Genomic DNA, 24858 nt, shown 5'->3' on the forward strand with positions numbered 1-24858 from the left:
TACACACAAATATTATGTATTTATGAATACATATATATGTAATAAGATATATAAACAAAGATTGGAAGAATACATAATAAATTTATTGCCCCTGGAAGAGGAGGAGACTGGGTCTGGGGAAGACTAAAAATGTGGTAGCACCTTTATCAGAAATATTTTATTTCTTTTATTTTAAAAAAGTATCAGAAGTAAATATTACAATATTAGTACTTATAAATTTTGAATGGTGGGTATATGGATATTTGTTATATTCTCTGTACAGTAACAAATTCTTTTTGGAGGCCATATATAAACTGAATAAGAAATAATAGAGAAGCTTATAGTCATTCAATCTGTCTGCTTTTTTCCTAGCCCTTCTGGAGAAATATAGTGTGAGAGTTATGGGGAGTTTAATTTTAATTTTTGAAAGAATTGATCAGATATTATAGGAATGAAATTGAAGTCTGTACACATTTTCTCATAATGCAAAATTAAAATTTTAATGTCAGGTTTAGTTCCATAAAAACATAATGTTTTTTATGTGGAATCTTATTAAGTTTTTTATGTATCCTATTTGGAGGGCTAGTACATTTTTCTTTTCTAGAATACTAGAATACCATTCTGTCAAATTTGCTAAAAAAAATAGAAGAATTATTTCTAAGACATTTTTCTTTTATTTTAAAAACTTTTCTTTTAGTAGTGTTTATTATATTATATTTTGGTCTATAAAAATCAATAGATATCCTAGGTATTTAAAAAATATATAACTAAAACCATGATTTGTAGCTGTTCTTTCTCTAAAATTCCCTGTTGAACTATGTCTGAGTTCGTTTCTAAGATCAATATTAAGAACTTGAAACACATCTTCCCACATTTATACATGTTTATTGTTTTTAAGTGTCTCTGAAGAAAAATGTATATCTGTGTACAAAGTTTAAAAAGAAATCACCTAGTCACCCTTACCAAATCTTGCTTTCCTGAATTAGGTGTTTATCTTTCATAGTTCAGTGTTACCTTGCACAGATTTCTCAATGCATGTCTTTTACACAGATGGTTTTATATAAACTGGAATCTTGTAATGTGGAGACCATTTGTTCAGTTTGCTTTGTTTTGCTTTGTATTTGTTTTTGTTTCTTTGTTTGTTGGCCAGGATGTGAAGTGTGTTTTAAAGGGCCTTAGGTGAGGTTGCTGCCCATCGCTTTGTCTTTATACCCTCCGGCTTCATGCATCTTAAGAAATGTTCAATTTGTTGAGAGGTCCTAAGGAAATTTAACCAACATGTTTTTCTTCTGAATGTTGCCAGAATTTCAGCATTTCCTATGGGAATTTTTCTATCTATAATGATGTCTTTCAGATCCTTTTTTAAATCCTTTTTAAAAAATTGCCTACATTTAGCATTTTTAGGATACTTCTAATTTTGCCGATTAAACTTTGCCAAATTAACTAATTTTGCCCATTGTCATCAAAAACTTGTTTAACTAAAATGTTGATAACAGTTCTAATTGGATGGTTTTTAACAGCTTATGAATATTTCTGTAGTGTCAGCATTTTAAGGAATGTTCATTTTATCTCTGTCCCAGCATCTGGCTGCTGCAGCTGGAGGTTAGAGCTGGGGCAAAGAAGAGGGACCTTCCAAGGCCAGAGGAACAGACTGTGTGTTAGTCAGTGCATGGCTCAGCCCAGGCCATCAGCTCTAGAGAAAGAGAGACCAGGAGGCTCAAACAGGAGGAGACCGGGGCGCGGAGAGTGAGCTTGCAGGGCAGAGAGAGGATGAACTGAGGCAGAAAGGGTCAGGAGACTCAGGTCCCTGGGTCCCTAGTTCCCCATAGTCTTCTTAACCCTCCCTGTTCATCACATTCAAAATGCTGTGGACTCTATAAATGATTTTTTAGAAGACCAATAAATGTGGTAAATTTGGCAAGTTGGTCTTCAGCGAATTGGGTTTCAGGTGGATTGACTTTCAGCATATGGGCTTTTGGCAAATTGGTTTTCTGTGAATTAACCTAGAGCTAATATTAGTATGATTATGGGTCCTGGGGACAGAGAGACCTCTGGTTAGGAAGAAGAGGAGGAGAATGAGAGAATATTTTCCTGAAAAAAATTTTTATATTAGTTTTGCTCTTTCCTGCCTTCTTTTTCCCCTGGTGTTCATTCAGAACGGCATTATTTTTGTCTCCCTCCTCTCTTAATCAGAATTCTTTTTCTGTCACATAACTCGGCTAATTTATTGGGATTTTAAAAATGTATGGAACTGGGGCTAGTACTCTACCAGTATATATGGATATAAGTGTACTGGCTGTTAAATATTAAGTATTTTGGTAACGGTAAATAGCCACTTCTTCAATCCCTTCACTGTACTCCCTCACCCCACCGCTAGGGCCTCCTGGACCTCCTTGTGATCTTGCACAGCATGGGCCTCTAGGAGTCTGGTTAATACCCCTGCTGTAGCTGTTGTTAAGTATTTAAATAACACCCTGCATGGAATTAGTCCACACAAATGTATGAGTCAAAATTCTTTACCCATCCTAGATATATTTACATTTTTAAAGCAGTTATTTATTAACCCAAATGAAGCTCAAATTGAAGTCCAACTCAAATGAAAAGAAATAATTCCACCACCACAAGGAAAACCTAGGTGGCTATCCCTTCAGTAACCAGTCCCGCCTGGGAGTCCATCACCAGGGTGACTGTCTCAGATGAGATCCACTTTCTCGAGCTTCTTCCTTTATTCTGCGTTTGAATGTGCATGGCTTCTAAGTACTCTGGGTTTTGCAGTGTTTTGATTTTCCTACATTGGCTTCCATGGAGTGATAAAGTCGGGCATCTCCAGATGGAAGGAGAGAAAGGTATGAGCTATATTAGTCTATATTGTCATTTCCAAGTAATTAAAGGCTGTTTCTGAATAAAATAGAATGAGTGGAGTATTCAAATAGGAAGCCTGCCTCTCTAATTTTCATTTTTTTCCTGCCATCATCTCAGGGGTATCCCTTCTTTTAGCCATAGCTGTGGGAAATTGGGCCCTTCCGTTAACCTCTTTAGGACCTTTTCCGGTCCTCTTTTGGCCCATAATGAATAAGAGCCAGCAGCAGCATTTATGCAGCCATTTAAGTCCCTAGATCACTAGATGGCTTCTGAGGTCCCTTTCATTTATTTTATATGTATATAAAATAATGTATCTGAAGAGAAACTTGGTGTGTAAGAGATTCATAGAGAAGCAAAAGAAAGGACTCTAACTTAATATGGGTAACAAGTCCAGCTCCTGCGTAGGATAAATCTTCTTCCTGCTTGGTTTCTCTTCTCCAGATCTCGCTGAGCCAGAGCTGCTTCCATTTCGTTACTTCAGACAGTAGTTCTCTTTCCATTTGGGAACAGATCTCTAGATAGTTCCCAAATTTAGCCACACTGTGGTCTCTGCTTTCCCTCAGCAGTTGTTTTCATTTTGTAGGCTTTTAGTGCAATTATCTCCCGATTTTCCTTTCTTCTCACTAGCCTCTCCCTGGTTGTCTAATCTTCCTTTCCTTGTGGTAGTACTTACATCTTTGACCTGGCTCACACCCTGCCTATTCTCTGTCATAATCATCCTTAAGTCCCCTGGTCTGCTGTCCTCAAGGCCACCTAGAACATTCTTCACCCAAAGCAAATTTACATTTGAAACACCCGTATTTGCATTAAAAATATACAGGATGATTACTGGTCTGCTGAAAAAAAATTCTATGTAGTTGAAAATGAGAACTTTTTTTTTTTAATTTATTTGTTTTATTTACTTATTTGGCTGCATTGGGTCTTTGTTACTGTGCGCGGGCTTTCTCTAGTTGTGGCGAGCGGGGGCTACTCTTCATTGCAGTGCACGGGCTTCTCATTGTGGTGGCTTCTCTTGTTGCAGAGCACAGGCTCTAGGGACGCGGGCTCAGTAGTTGTGGCTCGAGGTCTCTAGAGCGCAGGCTCAGTAGTTGTGGCGCACGGGCCCAGTTGCTCCGCGGCATGTGGCATCTTCCCAGAGCAGGGCTTGAACCCATGTCCGCTGCACTGGCAGGTGGATTCTTAACCACTGCGCCACCAGGGAAGTCCCTGAAAATGAGAACTCTTAAGCACACTGTGAAATTTAAAAATATGCCCCAAAAATTCAAAAAGAAACTTTACATTTTTTATTAAATGCCAACATTGTACAAAATGTTTGTTTCTTTGTGGGCTAAGAAGCGCAAATAAGAAATTGTCTCATACATATAAAAAATAACCTTGTTTCCCACATATTGTCTACTTTAAAAAACGGTGACAGCAAAAAGAAAGTGGACCACAGGAGCTCTATATTCATGAAGTATAAATCATTCTTATCCAAAATCTCTTGTTTCTCAGTATGCTAAAGCACTACTTTCTTGAAGGTAACACATCTTAAATTAGAATATTTATTTAATATGTATTTTAGAATTCAAACCATTATGTAAACATGATGTAATTTGTTTGCATAATTGCCTAATAATAAGGACAAGAGGGTAGCCTCATTGTTATGGATAGAGACATAAATATCTCTGTTACAGCTTACATCATATAGTGCTATTATTAGGCATTTTTCTTGTTTACCTTTATGACTTCAGTTCACTCAGTGAAAATAATTAACATGTACTGAGTATTCCCCATAGCCACTGTGCCAAGCCCTTAACACTCATGACCTTATTTAACCTTCACAGGTACACCATAAGGCAGATACTGTTACCATGCCCCACTGAAGCTCAGAAAGATTAAATTGCCTGCCCAAGTTCATACAGCCAGTAAGTAGCAGAGTTGGGATTTGAACTCAGGCCTTTCTGCTGCAAAGTCTACCTTCATAACCTTGCCAAACTATACTAGATGCATTAGAGTTAGCCCATTGTGGATCAACAGTTATTTGTGGAATGAAAAGAACATTGAAACACTCCAGTTTGGTTAGCTAGTGTTTATGGGATGTTTGCTACTGTTACGGACCAGGGTTCTTGGCCTCCTTAATCAATAGAAATTGATCAGAGGCCAGACAAGAAATTCAGGCAAGGCTTTACTGGGGTCCCTGCTGCAGCAGGGGGGAGCGAGAACAAGCAACAGCTTCCCTTGCTTGCTTGCTCGCTCAGGGGGAGTGAGCTGGTCCCTTATATGGGGTGAGGGTAGGGGTGTGTCCAGGGGTCAGGCCGGAGGGGGCGCTTAGGTGGTCTGCCCACCCCTTTGGTGGTGCTGTGTGCGGGGGGCATGCGCAGTACCCTGCTTTTGTTCCTGACCCCCTGCTTTTGCTCATGGCTCTTCAGAAGTGGCAGTTGGGATTTTTGGTCTTTCTGCATCTTAGTGTCCATAATTTGCCCCAACTGCCATGCACACCGTTATTTTTAGTTTCTTATAGTTTCTTTGTATTTTGTTGCTGGAGGAAACGTTTGTTCAGGTGCAAGCATTGTAGCAAAGGGTCCCAGGTCCCAGGCTCCAGCCTGTCTTACTACGTACAGGGTATTCAAAGATTATTCATTATATAAACATTTATTAAGATTATTATGTATAACTGTTTCACGTTGCTGTACAGCAGAAACTAACACAACATTGTAGGGACTTCCCTGGTGGTCCAGTGGGTAAGACTCCGAGCTCCCAGTGCTGGGGGCCCGGGTTCGATCCCTGGTCGGGGAACTAGTTCCCACGTGCATGCCTCGACTAAAGATCCCACATGCCGCAACAAAGATCCCGTGTGCCACAACTGAGACCCGGCACAGCCAAGAGAAAGAAAGAATCATCTTTCCAAAAAAAAAAAAAGAAAGAAAGGAAAGAAACTAACACAACATTGTAAGTCAACTATACTCCAATAAAAATTAATTTTAAAAAAGATTATATGAAATGCAAATCAAAACCACAAGGAGATACCACTTCACACCCACTAGAATGACTAAAATTAAAAAGACAGACAACATGTATTGGCACAGATGCAGAGAAATTAGAACATTTATACACTGCTGGCAGGAATGGAAAATGGTGCAGCCATTTTGAAAAACAGCCTGACAGTTTCTTAAAATGTAAAAACACAGATTTAATGTATGACCCAGCAATTCTGTACTCCTAAGGGAGTTGAAAACATATATCCACATAAAACCTTGTACATAAATGTCATAGCAGCATGACTCATAATAGACAAAAAATTGAGAACAGTCCAAATGTCCATCAGTTGATGAACGGATAAACAAAATATGGTGTATATATATATATCCATACAATGGAATATTATTCAGCCATAAAAAGGAGTGAAGTTCTGATGCATGCTACAACATAGATGAATCCTGAAAACGTTATGCTAAGTGAAAGAAGACAGACACAAAAGGCCACATATTGTTTGGTTCCATTTATATTTAGTGGCCAGAATAGGCAAGTACATAGAGATATAAAGTAGATTAGTGGTTGCCAGGGGCTTGAGGGAGGGAGGGATAGGAAGAGGCTGCTTACTTGGTATGGGGTTTCTTTTTGAGGGTGATGGAAGTGTTTTACAATTAAACAGTGGTGATGGTTACATAATTATACTAAAAGGCACTGAATTGGACACTTTAAAAGAGTGAATTTTATAGTATATAACTAGATTACATCTCACTAAAGCTGTTATTTTCTTTTTTTCTGTTTTTCTTTTTCCTTCTTTTTTGGCTGTACCACACTGCAAGCAGGATCTTAGTTCCCTGACCAGGGATCAGACCCGTGCCCCTTGCAGTGGAAGCGCCAAGTCTTAACCACTGGACCGCCAGGGAAGTCCCTAAAGCTGTTATTTTAAAAAGACTATATGCTAGGTGCAAAGATAAGGAAAACAGCTAACTTTCTTTTGGAGCTTACTGTTTTAACTGGGAGAGATGATCGTAAGCGAATCATTTTAATGCACTATAATAAATGTGAAAATAGAGATATATAACCAGGCTCTGGAAGCGTAGGGTAGAATAAATAAATATTGGGGGCATGTGGGAAAGTTTCCCTTGAGAAACATCAGAGCTGGATTATGAAGAATGAGTTCAAAAGAAGTGGGTCCTGGTTCAGGCAGAGGGACCACCAAAAGGATGCCCCAAAGCCCAGTGGTAGGAACAGACGTCCTGGGAGTGGGAATTCCATGCAAACGTGTGAGTGCAGGGGACACTGAGAAGTGAGTCAAAGGAGGGGAAGCCTGAAACTTTGGCACCAGTCAGATGGAGTGGAGCCCACACATGCCGTGCCAAGAAGTTGCACTTTCTCCTAGGGAAGTAGTGTAGTGTCATCAGAGGCTTTTAAGCAGGTAAACAGCATGGTCAGATTTCTGTTCTCTAAAGGTGCTCCTCGTGGCAGTGTGGGAAATGAATGGGACAGAGGTTCTTGGAGGCAGCGGGATCTGGGGAATGGATTTCTTCTGCGCTCCCTCCCATCCAGTTTGAACCTGTGGTAAAGGGATTTTCTGTCTCCACTCCTCAGGGGTTTCTCCCCAGCCCCACAGGAGGAGTTATTAATCTAATTTTTTTCAGCCTGAGAACTTGGGCCACAGTTCAGGGCTCGTGCTTCACAGAGGCATGCTTCTCCTGTACTATGTCTCCACTGGAAGCAGGCCCTGTGGTCTTCTCTGCTCGATTTGGGGTGAGTAGTAGGAAGTCCCATTATGGCCTTGGGTTCTGGTTGGTTTCTTTAATATACCTTTTATCAGATTTTACTTGGGTGCTTTTAGGCACTTACAGGTTTATTAATAAAGCCAGTTTCTTTTTATTCATAAGGCTATTACTATATAAAAGTCTCCTTTGTCAGGGATTCCCAAACGGGGTATGGGGCACTAAACTCCACCCTGAACTCCTAAAAGTGGTAGTGGTAATAGAGAAAGAAAAATTCCAGACATTTCAGAGGTAGAATCATCATAGTGAGGCCTGGGAGGAACCTGTCTAACAGCAGCAGGTACAGGAGGAGTAGAAGGGATTGAAGCAGGCATTTAAGGGAGATGCCATAACCAGAGGCATGCAAGGACAAAGGGCAGGACAAACGGAAGCCATAGGAAGTGACCCAGTTTAGTCTAAAACTGGAGAATCCATAGCAGAGGACTTCATGTTAATTTGGTAAACAGTGAAGAGCGAAGAGATTGTGATGGTAGAAGGTGAGCAGGCTTACGGACAGAGTGAAGACCCCGCTCAGGCCCTCTAGAGTTTGAGGAGCCTCTGAACCACTCAGCTGATGTCTGTGAGGCATTTGGAGGTCAGGCCTAGAGCTTAGGAGAGAGATTATGGCACATCGGCCCTGATGAACTTACCCCTGCCCATCACGTTCTAGTGATCCGTGCACTGTGTTATATGTAATATTTTGCTGTGAATTCTAATTGCCCTTATTGAGATGGCTGTTCCCAAAGACATTTGCCTGCACTGCTTTTTTTTTTTTTTTTTTTTTTTGAATTTATTTATTTTTGGCTGCGTTGGGTCTTCATTGCGGTACGCAGGCTTCTCATTGCAGTGGCTTCTCTTGTTGCGGAGCACAGGCTCTAGGCGCACGGGCTTCAGTAGTTGTGGCATGCGGGCTCAGTAGTTGTGGCTCATGGGCTCTAGAGTGCAGGCTCAGTGGTTGTGGCGCACGGGCTTAGTTGCTCCGCGGCATGTGGGATCTTCCCGGACCAGGGCTCGAACCAGTGTCCCCTGCATTGGCAGGCAGATTTTTAACCACTGCGCCACCAGGGAAGCCCAGCCTGCACTGCTTTTGATGTCATCTTTAAAAATAAGTAATAACATTTTCTTTTTTACCACTTTGGTTTTTTAACCAGAGTGTTGTTTTATTTTGTTTGCTTTGTTTTCTCTATGCCCACAGAGAAAAACTTGTTGTGCCTAAGAGTGGATCACTCCCAAAATTTTATTTAATTAGTACATGGAGATGGACATTGTGTGAAATCTGAAAAAGTCATTTCTTTTTTAGGAGAATTTAAATTCATTTTTCAGTTAGATGATTGAAACCCTACTTTTGTCAGTGTATATCCCCTGGCTTGTTTAAATGTTAGTGAAGCCTTTTTAGTTCCAGTTCCAGTCATCAGTCGCCTGCCATTCAAGACACCAGCAAGATGTCCCAATCACCCATTTGTAAACGGTGGTTTTGTTAATTCTTTGGGGAACAGGAGAGGAAAGACATGAGGCAGTACTGGTTTCTCCCAGAGCTGCCCTTTGATCAAAGTCTATTAAACCCGACACCAGTGCTCTTGTTGGTGGTGTGTGCTGCACTGGAATGGCACCAGGCTTTGAAGTGTTTTATTGTTTTTTATGAGTTTTACCAGATTTCCTTTTCCTCTGCTTCAGTTCTAATAACAGACTTTTAATCCTGTCATCATGGCCAGGGGATTTTTCTCTAAAGAGCAGTTGTTTACCATGGTGCAAAACAGAGCAAATATGTTAGGTCCCTGAACCTTTCAAATAAACACACGCATTTTGCCACCTTAAGCATTTTGCAGTTTTTATTCCCAGCACTTCTCACCAAAAGCAATATTTCTTCTTTTGCTTTTCAAAAACAATATTGAACAAAAGACAGGAACACAGTAACTGAGTGTCAGCTGTATAACTGAGGGCAGGAATATGTTCTTCCATTTTCTACATTTCTTATTACACAGGCATGTTGACTTTACTGTATTTTCCCCAAAGCCTTGTGATAAAAATCACTATAAGCTTAGATTGCTCCTCCTATTTTGAAACACCTACTTTTAAGTTCCTTATTTATCACACATTAAAAGGGTCACTTAATATAGTTTCTTTACAAAGACAAACAGTCATGATGAGTTAAGACATTTGTCAGTAATTTGTTACTATAATATCTCTTCTGAATGCAAGAATATGCTTATTAAAGACAAAAGACTTTTTAGCTTAATCTTGCTATTAAGTAATGAAGTTTTCCTAGGCCATAAAAATATTTTTGTCTTTCTATGTTCCTGTTATCTTTACCACTGAGAAATGCTGATAACATTAATAAAGTCGGCAGTTTTTCAGGAGATCTGCCAGAAGAGTATGGGTCCTGAGTATTTAACTATCAGTATGGCTGCTGTAATTTGGGGATTCTGCTCTGTTTTGGTGAGACTGATAAAGTTTGTCCCTCTAAGGAGTCATGTTTTTGATAAATGTAATATTTTTAGAAAACATGCTTATGTAGGGAACATTTTGTTTACAATTATTTCTTACCACCTTTTACTCAGATGCTTTAATCAGTGGATCCACATTCACTTTATGAAAAATTAATTTAATAGAAAAAGGACAAAAGAAAAGTAATTATAGAATCATCTTACTAAAATACAGGAATATTGCATTCATGTTTAGTATCTGTGTCACAAATCTTGTTAAAGGTCGCTTCTTTCTTTTATTAACCAGACATGTCCCAAATACCTGCTGGAATCTCCATGAGTTGCTGGTGGGGATAGGTCCTTGTCTCAGAACATCAAGGATGGTGTGTTTTGTTTTAAACTGACCTACGTTACATTACCCCTTTGAGTCCTGCCAGCACAGTAACGTCTCCTATAACTCCCTTGCCATTACGATCCATGCGCTTTCTTCTCACCTCACTAGTGGTTTCCCTTTTTTTGACTGTGTGAGGCTTCCGTGTCATTTCTTCTCTTAAGAGAAGCTGTTCAGCATCCAGTTACAGTGACAGATAAATGAGCTAAGTGATGTTTCATGCCTGCACAGAAGTTACTCTGGGTATTATTCAGTTTTTAAAAAGTATTGAGAGATGCTAGAGAGAGTCTCATTATGTATTTAAGAGACTTTGTGTATTTGTTTTCCCTTAAAAGAGTTTGTTCACCGCCCATGTGTACATTCGCAAGTGAACCCTCAATCTCTCTTTACTACAGAAAATTAAGGAAAGAAATGGAGCTACTCAAACCACACATGCATCTTCTAATCCAGTGGCTCTTAACTTTTACCGGGTCCTGAATCCCTTTGAGAATATAGAGAGAGTAAAGAACTGCTCTCCAAAAATGCACATACAATACAGACAACATTTTATGGACAATTTCAGGGGTTTCTCAGGCTCACTGAAGGCCATTTTTTTTTTTTCTTATGGTGAGTCATTTATTGTAAGATAATTTACAAATATCTTGCTATCTTTAGTAATTTAAACAATGGACCAACAATTTCTTCTGACAAGGACAGCAGTAAGCTAAAAACAAAATCAGCTGGCTGAATCTTCTTTGCCTCTTGTCTGAGGATGAAACTCGATTTTCATTAGTCCAGAGCTGCGGCACTGGAGATGATTTCAGTCAGCTCCTTGGTGATGACAGCTTGGCGGGTGCGAGCCGGATGGACAATTTCAGGGGTTTCTCAGGCTCACTGAAGGCCTCTTGTGAGAGGCCCATGGCTCCCAAGTTAAGAACTCCTATTCAGTAAACCTTTTAACCCTTCTCTGTTCCCACCTAATGCATGTAATTATCGTCAGGATGTGTCCCAGAGATTTTCTCACCTATTTCTCTGTCAGTCATAGCCATTGAATGTCAGAGAAACCTCACTAACCAACTTCCTGCCTGACTGCTCAGAGGTTTCAATCTAAAAACATACAACTGATAATATAGACCAGGTTTCTAATTGATTATCTCAAAGGAAGTCTTTATTATTCCTGTTAAGCCCTATGCTTCTGCCAGCCCTGTGGCCAGGGCACTAACTCGTAAGGTCCACTACCTGTAACCACATTCATCATTGTCCGGTTTAGCCATCACGACATTAAAGTCTACTAATTAATCTTGTCCTCTCCTTTTTCTAAAATTATACCTCAAGTGTATCCTTTGGTTCCCAAAATTATATAAAATGATTCCCTTTCCACCCACGGCTCCTTTTCTGTATTTCATATTCTCCAGTCTCACTTTATTTTTACCCAAGCAGCCATGATTTCAAAATTGCCCCCATACTGACTACTCCCAGGCACTGTAAGTTAACCCTTGTTGTGGTGGAGGTATACATCAATTTCTGATTGCTGTCACTCACTGCTAACCTTTACTCTCAACCTGCCTCTGATACGTAATGGGAATTTCTCAAATGCTAATTTCTAAAATTAGTCACTGCTTACATAGTAAATGAAGTTATTTTTAAAATAGCTTAATTAAATAGCTTGATTAAAGAGGTCAACTGTAAAAGCTGATATTTTAAGGCCCTGAGAATTTTTTTTTTTTTTAAGATTTCTTAGGTTTTGGGGAGGGTTGTTTTTTTATAAACAAATCTGAAATAATCTTTTTAATTTTTATTTTTTGGTGGCGGGGAGATGGAGAGATTAAAACGTTTCGGACAGCTGGAAACAAATCCTTTAAAATGTAGAATGGGACAAAAGATGCTGATGTTATTTAAACATTATTCAGCATAGGTGACAGTGGCCTGCTTTATATATTTTATTTATTTTACTTTTTGTAGTCTTTGTTTCTGACATTTTATTCATTTATTTAGCTGTTTTACTTGTTCCTCTTTAGAAGCATATCTAGGAGAAGGGCCAGTTGAGGGAGTGGGGTAAGGCAGTAAATTGAAAATAAACATATTAACTGGAAGACTCCTTTATCAATGGTGAAATCCTTAGCACCCTTCTCCTGATCAGCCCCCAGGTCACTGGCAGCCAGCATTGTATCCTTCGGGCAGGAGATTGAAGGACTCCTTTCTGGAGAAATTGACTGGACCAAAAAAAGACTACGGAGCCTGAAAGGGATCCCCTGACAAACAGTCACTGATGACCTTTAGTGCGGTCCCCCACTTGGAATTTCCAATGGCATTTTAGTGTCTTATTCTTAAATGTGAATTGACAGTGAAGGCCACCAGGTTTGGAGGAAATCCTCTCATGGGCGATGCAGAGACAAAAATAAGCATGCAAGACAAGAAAGGATACAAAAGAAGCAGAGACAGTGTAATGAGCTGAAGTAAACAAACAAAAAGCCTTTCACTGATATTCACAGAGAAGTAAAAGAAAGTACTGCACCCAAGAAACAAGAACAAGGAAAGGGAAAAATCAGAGAATGAGGAAAAGCTCTTAGAAACTGAACCTGTAATATCAGAAAATAATAATCTGACAAGGATGGAAAGGAAGATAATGAGGAAATCACACAAAAAGTAGAACAAATAGAAATGGAAAAGTGTGCAAAAAAGTGAAGAAGAGCAAATGATCAGTTCAGAAGATTTTGCCTAATAGGAATTCCAGAAAGAAAAGACAGAGACAACAGAGGAAGAAAAAATAATATAAGAAAATCTCCCAGATCTGAAGGACCTGGGTTTTTCTGATTGAAATGCTCCCTGAGTGCCTAGGATAATGAATGGAAACCAAAACACAGGCACACTAAAGCCACTACTCTCCTGGCTTTTCTACCCTTCTTACTGTTCCTACTGTTCCCTTCCTCGGTATCTCTTCCTCCTCATTCCACCCTTAATGTCCCTCTGCTCGCGTCCATGACTTTTACCTTTTCTTACTTCCTCCTCCCTTTGTTCATGACATCCAGGCCTCTGACTGTAACCACCTCTGTATGTCAGTGGTTCCCACATGTGCAAATCCAGGTGTCTCTTTCCCTTGAACTCTGGACCTGCTTCCTGGAACTCGCCACCCTGGCACACACCAGTCCTCACACATGTCTAAAAGTGAACTTTTATTTCCTTACCTCTTCTCTTTTTGCCTTCTAATGAGCCCATTTATCTTCCTATATTCCCTATTACAGTAACTGAAAATGTCATCCCTACAATGGAATCCGAGTATCACTGTGGTCCCCTCCATCTTCCTCACCCCTTGCGTTCAATCAGTATGTCCTACTCGATCTACTTGGTGATAAGCCCCATGTGTCCTAAGTTCCTAGGCAACCCTCCTATTCTTTCATTCTTATGTATGAGGTCATTGGAAATTTGAGGAGGAAATCTGTGGCATGAAAAATGTGAACAAAAATAAACTAATACAAAAATTGATCATAGAGATAACTTTTTAAAAACTAATTCGTAGCTTTAGATTTGAGATGATATTGCAAATATAAATAAAATCAGAATACTATAAAAAGAAAAGGAACTTCTAGATATTAGAGGGAATTCCCTGGTGGTCCAGTGGTTAGGACTCAGCGCTTTCACTGCCGGGGCCCGGGGTTCAATCCCTGGTCGGGGAACTAAGAATCCCTCAAGCCGTGCACTGCAGCCAAAACAAACAAAAAATGAAACAAAAAAAGAACACAGATGTTAAAAATATGACTGCCAAACCAAAATAATTTTATGGAAGGGTTGAAAGATAAAATAGAGCTAAACACTAAGAGTTTAGAGGGTAAAAAGACAAAAAGAAGGAAAATATGAGAACAAAAGATGACATAAATATCTAGGTTCAACATTCTGCTAACAGGAATTCCAGAAAAAGAGAAAAGAGAAAATGAGGAGGAAGAAACTATCAAAGAAGAATAGAAATTTCTAAGAACTAAAGATGATCAATACTATATAAAATTAATAAGGTATTCTGGGTGCTGGGCAGAAAGCATATAGATATATATGACACAGGTAGAGATATATAGACATTGATCATTGTGAAATTTTAGAATACCAGGGATAAAAAGGTCCCAGAAGCCTCTAAAATGAAGAAAGAGTTTGCAGCCTACAAAGGAACATTGTCAGTATCATCAGATGTTGGAAGAAATAGAGCAATGTCTTTAAAGATTTTGAAGAATTGTATGCCCAACAAAACTACTAAGAGTTAGGGCAAAATCAGGTCATTTCCAGACATGTACAGGGACTCAGAAAGTTAACCTGTCTTGTAAAATCATTATGGTTTAACTAGAAATAGCTGGTAGAATTTGTTCACATTTGCTGAACATTTGCCAATATTTTCAAAATTCTTTAAACTCTCTTTGCAGTCCTATTATATGGACTAGAGCATTCTCTTTAGATACAGAACTCTCTTTGTATCCTTGTTACTTTTTTAACACCAAACTCCATTTGTCTGATAATCTCTCTGCTTTCCTCCACCCTTTTCTTAGAATTTCCCTTGTGCATTGTTTTAAGAATCTTGTCTTATTGATTTCATTCTTTATATTTTAATCTAAGTTCTGTAACTTCCACAACTTATTAGATAACTTTTTAATAGTATATGAGAATATATAAATAACAGTCATACAAAATCAAAGTTGTACATTATTGGGGGGGGGACTTTTTTTCCTATAGTATATGTTTTAATTTTACCAATATGGGAACAACATAACTATTCCTTCTTCTTTTCTTACCTTTTTAACCTTTTTTGAAATTAAAAAATTTGTGATTATATATAATCGTAAAATTTGCCATCTTAACCATTTTTAGTGTATAATTCAGTGACATTAATTACATTCACAATGTTGTGCAACCATCACCACTATTTTCAAAACTTTTTTATTACCCCAAACGGAGACTCTGTAAGCATTTAGCAATAACTCCCTGTTTCCCTTTCTCACAGCTCCCAGTAACCACTAATCCTTCTGTCTCCATTAATTGGCTAAATCTTTCTTATGCAGCACTACTAAGAAACAAAGATAAGATTTATTATGTAAGCTATCTCTTTGCAATATTTGGATGTCATTATCTATAGTGTCTGTCTCCGTAATGTATTGTGGCATAACAAATTACCCCAAAACTTAGTGCCTTAAAACGACAATAGTTATGTATTATTTCTCATGGTTTCTGTGGATACGGAATTCAACCAGGGTACAATGGAGGTGACGTATCTGCTCCATGAGGACTGGGACCTTTGCTGGAAGATCCCAAGACTGGGAGCTGGAAACATCTGAAAGCCTCTTCACTCCCATGTCTGATAATGGATGCTGGCTGTCACCTAGGGACCTACGTAGGGCTGTCAGATTGAATACCCATACCTGGTTTCTCCATGTGGCCTGGGTTTCCCCACAACGTGCGGGCTATGTTTCAAAGGCTAGTTAGTGTCCCTCCCAAAAGATATAGAGAAGAAGAGAGAGACAGAGTGCCAGCAGCCACGTTAGCTTCTAGAACCTAGCCTCAGAAGTCACACAGTGATCCTTTCACTGCATTCTGCTGGTTGAGACTGAGACAAAGGTCCACCCAGGTTCAAGGGAGAGGGACGCAGACCCCACCTCTAAATGTAGGTGTGTCAGTGTCACAAGTACACGAAATGGGATAAGAATCGGTGTGACCATTTTTGGAAATGCAGTCTAGCACAGTGTGTGTCCACCATGGTACCCAATTCAGGCCTGGCAGGACTGCTCTAAAATTAACTCCTTTAATTTACCTTAACTGCTGGCTAATCATTTGTGGAGATGGGTATCCTTCTTTCTCTAGGAGATTGAGATTTACACATTGAAAAGAAGATGAAAAACATGAGACAGTGAAGTTGCTGTTCTTAGAAGAGAGAGATATATTTCTCAAAAAGATAATTATTAAACTGTGTCTATTAAAGAAGCTGTTCTAATTGATATCTTTAATGCTATTTGAAAAATACTCCCTGGTCAGGAAAGTATTTTAATGTGAAAAACATATTGTTTATGAACATTGTTCATGTGTATAGTTTGGTCATGAAAACATTTTTCTAAGTCTTGATTGACTTGAAATGTTTAGACACACAGTTGCCTCCTTTCCCTCACATACATCTAGAGCAGATAGTTTATAAAGTATATTTTTATTATATAACTCACATAACCAAGTTACCTAACTTCTCTAAAGCTTTAGTGCCTTCATCTGAAATATGGGAAGAATAAGAGTACCTGCCTCACAGAGCTGGCATGAGGATTAAATGAGTTGATATATGTAAAGTGCTTGGCACATTGTAAGTGCTTAAAAAAGTTAGACACAGAAAGTATATGGAGGTGTTGGTGGTATTCTACATGTATGGATATATGAAGAGTCATTGCATGATTGAATTCATTTCCAACAAGGTGTTCAAAAGATAAAGGAATATGGCTAATGAAAAGAGTTTGTTAACCTGTTTCATTCAGGAAGAACATACTCAATAGCCTCTTAATTTAATACCTTTATTTTTCCTAGTTTGAAAAAGAAAAACAGCGTGATATTCGATCATTCTTTTTACCAAACCCTAAGAAGAGACAGTTGGTGACCTCCTGTGATGAATCAAGGGCATTCCAGGAGAAAAATACCATAGCACCAGCAGACCCTGGAAAAACAGCTACAAGAGATTATGAAAGTGATCTTGAACCTGAAGCTAAAAAAATGAAATCGGTCACCACCGATGACCGCTGCAGTCCCCTGGAGGAGAAACCATCCCAGCCCGGGCAGACCAAAGCTCCGCTCGTGGACAGGGTCTGTGAGGCCAAGGCCCAGGCCACCACCCCACCCCTTCCTGGTGAGGGCTGGCAGTGTGCTCTCTGCACCTATATTAATAACTCAGTGCTACCTTACTGTGAAATGTGTGAGAATCCTCAGGACAGTGCTGGTGAGTACACAGAGGGCAACCATGGGGGGGGCTGGCAGTGGTGTCCTCAGATAACCTGTGCTTTCAGAGACAACTGCTATCCTCAGAGATCTGTGTGACTGGGTACCAACTTTAGCTTTTAAGCTGGAGGAAGAACTTCACATAGTGAAGACTGTGAATTTATCCCCTTGTGGAATGTGAAAATCTCCCAGTTCTGTCAAGAATGTATATCCCCCAGCGTCTGTGACATGGCATTAATTTGGCACAAATGGACATTTCTGATTAATGCCAACAGGATGTGAATTCAGTGGGCAGGAATAGAAGCTCTGTTGCTATGGCAGCAAATATGCCTTATAGTCATAGACCTGCTGTTTTCTTTCCTTTGTAGATAGTACTTGTTTTTAAAGAAATTACAGATTATTATTTTTAATAGCAAAATGAATCCAGCGTAGCTTCTTTGCCTAGTAAAATATTCATTGTGCCATGTTTCTTCCATGACAAATCATAAAAATTCCTCTATAGATCTTCTTTTAAAAACCGATTTCATGTCTATTTTATGAATTTATTCTTTTCTAAAACATGCTATTTAAAACTAGAAATCATAAACATACCTCAGAGTATATTTTTCTAGCATGATATGCCATTTTCTGATGTTTTATTTTTGAAATGATTATTAACAACTGTGGTTGTCTTAAGAAAAGATCATTAGTATTCCTTTTGTTTCCAATTTTATGGCAACTGAAAATGCCAAGTTGACCGTTATGGAAACTGGAAAAAATCATAAATAAAATAAAATTTTATCAACTGTAATAATTACACACATCTACTTTTCCATCTTATGTGAATTCTTCAGAGTATTGACATTAACGAAGACTCAGCAAAGAGAGAAGCTCTGATGCTCCAGTTCCTTCCTGCTTGCCTTGCTCTCCTCTGCCTTAGTTTTGACGTGAAAGAAAATGTAATCAGTAGCTGAGTCTTTCCTCCTTCAGTTCTGGGTGTTCCTACCAAAACTGACAAGTCTGCCATCTGGGTGGTTATATTTGTAATGTGGACACCTGTTGTCTATGAACTAAATTGGAGCCACAAGCTTATTCCATATAATATCTCCCACAATTTGCATTATCTCATTCAATTTCCAACTGCTACAGGCAATAAAAATAAAATATCTCGTGACTACAAAATAATATCAGTTCACATGAAGTCTATAAATTGAGTGACTGAGCAATAAAAATCATAGTTTAATAGGGTTTTTATTTTTATTTTTTTAATTTTTGGCTGAGTTGGGTCTTTGTTGCTGAACGCGCGGGCGTTCTCTAGTTGCAGCGAGTGGGGGCTACTCTTCCTTGTGGTGCGTGGGCTTCTCATTGCGGTGGCTTCTCTTGTTGCGGAGCACAGGCTCTAGGCATGCGGACTTCAGTAGTTGAGGCTCACGGGCTCTAGAGCGCAGGCTCAGTAGTTGTGGCACATGGGCTTAGTTGCTCCGCGGCATGTGGGATCTTCCCGGACCAGGGCTCAAACCTGTATCCCCTGCATTGGCAGGCGGACTCTTAACCACTGCGCCACCAGGGAAGCCCTAATAGGGTTTTATAGTTCTGATTTTTCTCTGATACCAAGAGCAGCAATGAAGATTTCTAGAACCAAGATTTAATAAGCAAACTGTCAAGCAGTCTAAGAAAAACAAAACACCTTTTGTGAATATGAAACAGTCTGATTAAGAGCAATACATATTCTTTTTTTTTTAAATAAATTTATTTATTTATTTATTTATGGCTGCGTTGAGTCTTCGTTGCTGTACGCGGGCTTTCTCTAGTTGCGGTGAGCAGGGGCTACTCTTCGTTATGGTGCGTGGGCTTCTCACTGCGGTGGCTTCTCTTGTTGCAGAGCATGGGCTCTAGGTGTGTGGGCTTCAGTAGTTGTGGCACACAGGCTCAGTAGTTGTGGCTCACGGGCTAAGAGCACAGGCTCAGTAATTGTGGCACACAGGCTTAGTTCCTCCGCAGCATGTGGGATCTTTCCGGACCAGGGCTCAAACCTGTGTGCCCTGCATCGGCAGGCGGATTCTTAACCACTGCGCCACCAGGAAAGTCCCCAAGAGCAATACATGCTCTAAGTAACGGTGATATTACTGTGTATGATAGTTATAATTATTAGATTAATACTACTACAGTTTGACATAATGATTTCCAACCTTGATGTGGATGCATTCCAAAAGCATTAAAAAGCAGAATTAATTCTAATCCATCTAAATTTTAGTTTAGTTTATTATTTTAAACTTTTTATTTTATATTGGAGTATAATTGGTTAACAATGTTGTGTCAGTTTCAGGTGTACAACAGAGTGACTCAGTTATAGTATACATGTATCCATTCTTTTTCAAATTCTTTTCCCAATTGGGTTGTTACATAATATTGAGCAGAGTTCCCTGTGCTGTACAGTAGGTCCTTGTTGGTTATCCATTTTAAACATAGCAGTATGTAGATGTCTATCCCAAACTCCCTAACTATCCCTCCCCCCTCCGCATAATTCATCCAAATTTTAAAATCAATACCTGCCATATAACAGTTTGAGGAAACAGTGGAATTCAAAAAATTAAAGGAGCAATATTAGGATATAGGACTGGAAAGTCCTATAAAGGTTGCTGACGCAGTCTCTAGTATGTTAGATAAAATTTGGTGTAATATACACTGGACACTAGTATTGTTCTTTGTTCTTAACAGCTAGTGCTTATGCTTGGCATCTTATAGCTCATACGCCCAGATTGGATGTATCTCGAATTCCAGATTGGATGTATCTAGTGGCCTGTGTAACATCTCCACCTGGATGTCCAAATGGGTGCCTCAAGCTTAACTTGTCCAAAATGGAATTCTCGATTCACCACCCCCAGATCTAACACTAAATCTTCTCTCCCCCCATCTTCCCCACATCGTGTTAAAAACCTAGAGGCAGCATCTTTGATTCTTCCCTCTCCTCCCACTTCATGAAGTTCTGCTAGTATAACCTCTACAATATATCTTGATTGCAGCCACTTCATCTTCACTGCTACCATCCCACTGGAAGCCACCATCATCTCTCGCTCAGGACCTCAGAAGCCTCCCTGAGGCTGGTCCTTCTCTACACAGCAGAGTGATCCTTTAAAAACTCAGATCATTACATTCCTTTGCTTAAAACCCTTTAATGGCTTCCAGTTACACTAAGAATCTAATCTAAGAATACAGGCCCCCTGGGGCCAGGCTTCCTAGATTCCTGGGCAGCTCTCAGCTCAGATGGGCCTGCTGACTTTTCTCCTCCTACCCCATCCTCTTACTCACTTACTCTCTTTATCTGAAAAGATCCTATTTGTTTACCTGTTTATTTCTGCCCCTTGGAATGGAATCCCAGGAAGCAGGGAAATTTCTGTCTTGTCTTGTCTTCTACTCTGCCTCTCCAGCACCTAGAGTAGTACTTGGTATTTAGTGACTCCTGATGCATGTTTTGAAAGAAAGAACAAACATTGTTGACTTTGTGTCTTTTTATAAAACCTAGTTGTGACTTTTTTTTAACTCTACTTTCTATATTGGGCTTAGAGTACATAATGACTTTACCTAAATGTAAGTGTAAATTATATGTTTGATTTTAATAAACTAATTTGTTTATTTGTTGTACAAATTTTTTCTACAAATAGCTAGCCTCCACCACACTCAGTATAAAAACAGAAACGAGAAAGATGATTCTCAGAAAGACACCTCCGAAAAAATATGGACTAGTTCTGACGGGGAAAAACAAGTCCTTGCACATTCAGCACCTGAACCGTTAGCTGAGAGCCAGGAAGAAGTTTCAAAAACTGAGAGTGAGGACGGACTCACACCCCAGCCAGGTGATGGTAAGTCTTGCTTCCATTTCCAGGATCCAAATAATAACCGTATACGTAGACACATCATGCTGTTAGTAGACTTGCGATTACTACCTTGTTCCAGGTTCCTGTATTCCCTTTTGTATTAAAAATACCAACTACTTGTAACTACATACATAAACACCAGATGGCTGGAAGAGCAGAGCTGCTGACATTCAGATGTTACACAGAGAGCTAAACCCATATGTGGCCACATGTACTACCTCAGGCCTGTTGCCCGGCCTCCACCGAGCCTGGCCCATTCTCCCGGTGAGAGGGTGGTTTTAATGTTTGGGGGTTCCTTTGGACCATGTGGATTGTTGTAAGATTGACAGATTATTAACAGCCACTTAGGAGATCATTAACCCTTCACACATGAATTTCTTTTAAATGGCTACAATTAATTGGCATATTTTATATTTAGGGTTTTGAGGGTTTGTTTGTTTTTAATAATTTCAAGACTGTGTGAATCATGACTGTGTTTGGAACCAGCCATGTACTGTCTCAGATTTATTTACTTTTTTGTTGTTTCCATTCATCATTTATAGCTGTGATGGTTGGCAAATACCAGCCTATATGTCATACATCACTCTTTATGGGCCAACTGGCCAAAGATTGTGAGTACTTTTGGGTTATTTTCTTTGTTACTCAGTTGCTGACCATAGTAACCCACAGATTGATGTTCTCATTATAACAACCCCGAAATGGTTGGGATGAACTGTCAGTTTTTCTTTTAAGGTAGTTGCTGTTAAACATAGATAATTTAGAGCTGGATTCATAGCTCTGAAATGAAACGTCCGTTTAAGTATTTCTGAGCTCAGGGCATCCTCCTTTCCTCTTTACTCAGCTTTCCTTTCCTCTAATTCCTCAAGGTCTTCCCAAAACTAGCTTACAATGGATCCTGTTTAGATCTGTTAATTTTAACGGCCTTTAAGTAGGCAATGTAGACTCAGACTCTTTGTCTCCAGTTTCCTTGTTCTCGCTGTGACAGTCCCTCCAGAAGCTGTTGCTCTAGGATAGCGTGCTGCTCAGTTAACTAAACATCAGACCCAGAATCAGCAACTGGCAGTTGTCAGCAGCTGGGCCATGAGTCTCTCCATCTATAGCAGGGAAATCTACTGGCTTATTAGTTACAAATTGGTCCCTTGATGAAGACGTATGTTAGCTTTACTTACACAAACTTTTCAAAAATCACTAGACTTCTTTTTATTTATTTATCGGAGTATAGTTGTTTTACAATACTGTGTTAGTTTCTGCTGTACAGCAAAGTGAATCAGCCACACGTATACATATATCCCCTCTTCCTTGGATTTCCTTCCCATTCAGGTCACCACAGAGCATTGGGTACAGTTCCCTGTGATACCCAGTCTGTTTTCATTAGTTATCTATTTTATACATAGTAGTGTATGTATGTCAATCCCAATCTCCCAATCCACCCTACCCACCTTTTCCCCCTTGGTATCCAAAAATCACTAAACTTTTAAAAATTCTATTCTGCTAGTGAAACTTGCATTGACTTCATCCAGTAGACAATGCCAGCATTATTTCCCCCATACCTATTCCCTCTTCTCTTTTTTTTTACTTCTCAAATCACTGGGCTGAGACCGCCACAAAAGCGATATGCTTCACGTCTACTCACTAACATGAATTTCCTTGAAAAACAGAAGGAAGACAGAGAAGGCACATTATAGTAAAATGCTTCTTCTACCCACATATGCTCTTTTAGAACCAGAGTGGTATATACCACGCTGGAACGGTAGTTTCGTTCTAACTGGAATTCTAGGGGTCTGGAACGATGGCTGTATCTTCAAAAGATGCATTATCTGTAGTTTCAAACCATTGAATTATACTTCATGAAAACAATGAAAAGAAAAATATGTTCCCTAATGTAGCTACTAGCCACCAAGAAGTTGGAGTTGTTCTCGTAATGCTTTTTATCAAAGAATGACTTCTGATCTTTAAGCATTAATGCATTAACCGTAGCTCTTCAAATCTGGAGATACAATGATTATGAGATGAACTTACTTTATGTACATTAAAAAACAAAAAAACTCTGTCAATTAAGCTATGACACAATAAACTAATGATAGCCCAGACCAGATCATAAAACCCTCTGTTACTTTGACATCACTTTCATTTGTTCTGAGGGATCTGGCAGTTTCTCCTGCCTTCGCATGCCTTGCTTGGCATGTAATAGGCAACCCTTTTGCACATTTCAGTATTCAAATATAAAATATCTTTCTCTGTTTGCAGTGATCTCCTTTTCTTAGGTCCCATGAAGCAATTGGTTATTCCTTGGCAAGAATAAGAAATTTCTCAATGAGAAATTCTGTTTATTTCTCTGGTGATGCATATTTGCTTCTTTAATAACAAATTTATGCTCTTCTGCTCTGTGTCCATGTTTTTGGTATACATGATAACTTTTCATTTCAATCCCAAACCATAGTGAAACATTTTAAAGACATTTTAAAGGTAATTAAACTCAATACTCAGTAACAACAATGCTTGTATCTCAAGTGTAGTGTTGAAGTGACAGCGATATTGTAGTTATGACTAAGCTTATGCTCAGGCAGTGACAACTACCTCACAACTGCCCCCTGGCCAACCATGGTTGTAAAATGCCACGATTATTGACTGTAAGACATGCCAATTTCAGAGATGTTAAAGTGTGGAAAAAATGTACATTTTGAATTTATGAAATATGGGAATAATCCACAATCCCGGTTTGTAAAGTGACTGATGCCTTGATTAGAAAAATTACAATAGATGACATTGCTAAATAGAATCTCAAACAAATCATAGACTTCTAGATCTGGAAAAATACCTTAAAAGGTCACTGAGGAACTACAGCAGAGGTTAAGAGCACAGGCTCTGGAGCCAGATTACTGGTCTCTGTTGCTAGTGGCCTTGGGCAGATTACTGTGCCTCAGTTTCCTCCTCTGTAAAATGCACTACTTAATTTCTGAGAGGTGTTAATATACGTACTTGGAACAGTACCTGGCACATTTTAAGTGCTTGATAAGTGCTAACTGTAATTATTATTTAGATCTGCTTGAATAACCCTATTTCTCTTGCAGAATATATTGGTCAGTAGGACTGAGTAAGGAAAAATAAAGAGGGATTATCAGAAATGAGGCTTCTCCACTCCTCTCCTTTTGTGAATGTGAGGCACCAGGCCATAGGCCATCAGTCATTTAAGTGGCCCTCGACATAGCTGTATTGCTGCTGATAATCAAAATGGTGCTCATTCAGTCTTAACTTAAACCCTCTGTAGCAACAGGAATAGATTCTAGAAGCCTTCAAGATCGATAAGGACTCTTGGGGGGCAGGAAGGTCTCCCTTATGCCTGACTCTTACCTTTTTAGCGAATGCTGAATTTCTTTTTTTCTTGTTGGATCATTAGCAACAGTTCAAAGCAACTGGTTACCATATAAGCCAATATGCTGTTAGATGGCCTACCATGTTTTATTTCACACCCAGACACATGTACTTTGTCAAATATGTTGATATATTTGTTATAGCCATTTTATCACCCTAACCCACAGAAGATAAGAATAAGCTGCTTTGGACAGAGGGCAGATTCGCCTTCAGGTTCTTTTTTATCTTGTTTATTAGAACAGTTGAAGAGTTCGGACACTTTGGCAGTGTGTGATACCTTAATGTTTTGTGCGAGTAAGAACACTGACCGGATTCACGTCTATACTAAGGTA

At 39.2% G+C, this 24858-nt stretch overlaps 1 protein-coding gene across 13 annotated transcripts in view; it reads left to right on the forward strand.

Annotated features, from left to right (window-relative positions):
* The window catches only part of ZRANB3 (zinc finger RANBP2-type containing 3), a 262135-nt gene that overhangs the window by 215341 nt on the left and 21936 nt on the right, over positions 1-24858 (forward strand). For all 13 annotated transcript variants that reach the window (XM_082397845.1, XM_082397841.1, XM_082397840.1 and 10 more), the window contains 3 exons: positions 16896-17301; positions 20942-21139; positions 24764-24855. In XM_082397845.1, the coding sequence (XP_082253971.1) occupies positions 16896-17301; positions 20942-21139; positions 24764-24855 (696 nt within the window). The remainder of the gene's footprint in view (positions 1-16895; positions 17302-20941; positions 21140-24763; positions 24856-24858) is intronic.

This window comes from Balaenoptera borealis (assembly GCF_965194805.1).
Source record: "Balaenoptera borealis genome assembly, chromosome: 6".
In the NCBI taxonomy this organism is placed as follows: Eukaryota; Metazoa; Chordata; class Mammalia; order Artiodactyla; family Balaenopteridae; genus Balaenoptera; species Balaenoptera borealis.